The sequence below is a fragment of the Plasmopara halstedii genome, assembly GCF_900000015.1.
Source record: "Plasmopara halstedii genome assembly, contig: Scaffold_444, whole genome shotgun sequence".
NCBI lineage: Eukaryota > Oomycota > Peronosporomycetes > Peronosporales > Peronosporaceae > Plasmopara > Plasmopara halstedii.
In genome coordinates this window covers 238,689-241,969 of record NW_020187364.1, presented here as the reverse complement: position 1 = coordinate 241,969, position 3,281 = coordinate 238,689, and the positions used below count along the sequence as shown (strand labels likewise).

Below are 3,281 nucleotides of genomic sequence, written 5' to 3'. Positions count from 1 at the left end.
AATTATACTTGCGCATGGTAGCCTCCATCTTTACTATAGGTCGCTTGAGTAGCTTAAATGTTCAAGGCTGTGCTGTCGTAAATGTTCATTCTGCGTCAAGAAGTTTTGGGGTTTTATCTTTATCTTTACCGGATCTGGAGCTTATAGACCAATAATTGGTTAAAAACCGTCTGGCCTTTAGCGTTTTGCGGTTAAGGCCGCGATACTTCGAATGCCTCATGCTAGGAAATAATGGCATTAGCAAAAACACCATTTTTCCTACATGACTCGTGCACAAAGTGTGCAAACTAAAATGGCATGTATGGATACAATAGTAAACAGTCTGTTTGGTGTCAACACTGTCGCAAGTGGAAGGAACTATCGATTACATGTATGAAGCGGATGAACCTACTGAAGCCATCAAAGACACTTTTGATAACAGATGTGGTACGGCGTTCCATTTTAACATGCACTAAGATTGATTTTGTACTCAGTCGATGATATGATAGGCTAGGACTTAAATGGTAAATTTGAAATACTTACACACCAGCTCAAGAACGTCAAGTAGAGCAGTCACGATTGGACTGGAAATCATAAAAGTCTCCTGAGAGCAGCAGAAGTGATCTGGAATGATAATTGAGGGGTGTACCACATTTCGTAACCAAACACCATGATTATTGACATTTACTATAATCAAATGTTCATCAAAGTTAGTGCTGGTAACGACTAATTTGCAGCGGAGCTGTACTAGCTCTTTGTTTAACGAAAGATAAGCTAAGGTCACCGACCTTACGTTCTATACTACAACCAGTACGAGTGTAGCGGATCGCAATCCGCTACCTCCAAGAGTACGCAAAACTTTAACCGACTCTTTCGTTCAAAATCCAAACTTTTTCTCTTTTATTTTATGTGCGACAGAGCCGCCTGTATCTAAATTTATAAGTTTTCCTAATAAAATAGTAAACCTAATTAAAATGCATAACTACTGGCAGTCCCGCCACGTAGTAGCTTCTTGTTTAGATGTAGACACACCATTGTGTGGTCACACCATCTTGTGTGATCCACCCCTTCATACTAGAATACGTGTTACCCGTTACATCCCCCCATCGAAATTGTGATCACCCAAAATTCACATTTATCTGTCGCCTCGTAAGAGGCTCGCGTGTCTACGACACCTTTACGTCCTCAGAACTGTATTCACGCATCCCTGCTCAAAGAGCTCTGCGTCTATGATATAAAAAACACTTAGCCCCGCTAGTTCTGAGAGCGCCCGCGGGCAGAGCCCGTCTACATCTACTGCACGCGGTGCAACTCCGGACAGTACTTCCGCGGCTTAAAGGGAAGCGCATCCCAACCACTCGGCAACCGGACGCCGCACACCGCGCTCGCCGCGGGCGATGGATTTTTTTTTCTTCGTACGTTGGAAGAAGTTGACTACGAGTCGGATACTCCTTTCCCAGGGTGGGAAGGAGAGGAGGGCGACGTGCGCCAACGGCGCAACGTGAGCCCAGCTTGAACCTTGCGGACACCGTGTCCGTTTCCCGACCTCTCGACTTCCGGGAGGGGTAGTATCATTACCAATCGCCACGACGAGGCAAAAGAGCAGCAGTTTGAGGTTGCCCACAGGGTAGATTTCATACGCTCACATACACGGTCAGTCCTAGACCCTCGTGTGGAATACGGCTTCCGCTCGGCGGATCCCGCGACTGAAGCGAAGGACGCGATCAATCGATCGTTGGGCGTCTACGTAATCGGGGCCCCGGCCACTACACAAACAGAGCTTGACCAACAAAAAGCTCTACGAGTTCGCTTCTTTGTACCTCAAGTAATCCCAATGGATAGGTACCACGCTCTCAAGGAGGAGGCACTCCTGTATCGTAATGCGGATGATTCCTGTTGTACTCAAGTCTCAATGGCTTGGGTTACACCACCCTAGGCTTGACTGATTATCCCATACGTAATGTATCTGCTCACGCTTAAATGATCGGGATTTGGTCCGCTTGGCTGGTACCGATGCTGCCGAGCATGAAAGCCGACGATACTCTTCATAATCAGAAAAAAACTCTCGCTCTAAGTCATGCATTGACATGTGTGTATCATAAATCTAGCAGATCCGGGTAGTTACTACGCCCACAATTGACTCCAAGTACAACAAAATGCCGCGCGTCGCGATATGACACATAGTTTGAGAAGCGTAGCGAAGTATTCATGCATAAGGGCTGCCGTAGCTCTTTGCTTTGAGGAAGCTAAACTAAGGTCACCAAACTTACGTTCTGTACAAGAACCAGTACGAAAGTAGCGGATCGCAATCCGCTACCACTAAGAAAACTTAAAACCTTAACCAAGGTAAAGACGCTCTTCCGTTTAAAATTGAAATTGGATTCAATTGTTTAATTTTTCGGCAAAGCCGCCTTTATCCAAAACCTTAGATTTTCCTAATTAATAACTAAAACCTAATTAATATGCATAACTACTGGTAGTCCTGCCACGTAACGGCTTCTTGTTACGGTGTAGCCGCACTGTTGAGTGATAACATCAACTTGTGTAACCCATACCTTTGTAAACAAGGGTACGTGTAACCCCGTTTCAATTCAGGTTCTCTGTGAAAGGCTGCTCGCGGTTATGAGCCTTATGAGGGTGTTTGCCAAAGATTAGGTTGATTTGTCGACCTGTAGCTTTACATATGACCAGCTGCCGTAGCTTAGCGCATGAGAAAGCGTAATTTATGTCACCGACCTTTCGTTCTCTTCAAGAACCAATACGAGTGTAGTGGATCGCAATCCGCTAACTCCAAGTGTACCTACTACCTTAACCAAGGCTGTTAAATTCTTCGGTTTAAATTCAAAACTGATTTATATTTGCTTTTATCTCCGGCTAAACCGCCTAATTTTACATGTATAGATTTTACTAAATATATAGTACAATCTGAATACATGCATAACTACTGGCTACCAAGCCACATACCGTATTCTTGTTTGAGTGCAGTCACACTATGCACATCTCGTGTGACAAACACCCCCTGTTACCAGGGTACGTAAAACCCCGTAACACCCTACCCATAAAGATTGAGAACATTTACAGTTCGAATCGATTGTTGCCTCAACGAGGCTCGCGTGTCCGCTAGACGCTGCAACTTAAGTCGTTGGATAAAAACGACTTCCTTGCTCAATGAGCCCTGTGTCAACGACACGGAAGTCACCAAGTCCTGCTGGTTCTGACCGCGAACATGGGCAGAGCCCAACTTCGTCTCCCGCACGCAGTGCGATGTCTGACAGTGCGTCCGCGGCACCGGGGGATGTACG

At 45.5% G+C, this 3,281-nt stretch overlaps 1 protein-coding gene across 1 annotated transcript; it reads right to left on the bottom strand.

The window, feature by feature from the left end:
- Positions 1-1,911: 1,911 nt before the first annotated feature.
- On the bottom strand, positions 1,912-2,161 carry PHALS_10007 (uncharacterized protein; the record flags this gene model as incomplete). The annotated part of the gene is made up of 2 exons (XM_024725354.1): positions 1,912-2,022; positions 2,105-2,161. The coding sequence occupies 2 exons, from the start codon at positions 2,159-2,161 to the stop codon at positions 1,912-1,914; spliced, it is 168 nt and encodes a 55-aa protein (XP_024576140.1).
- Between the last annotated feature and the right edge of the window lie 1,120 nt (positions 2,162-3,281).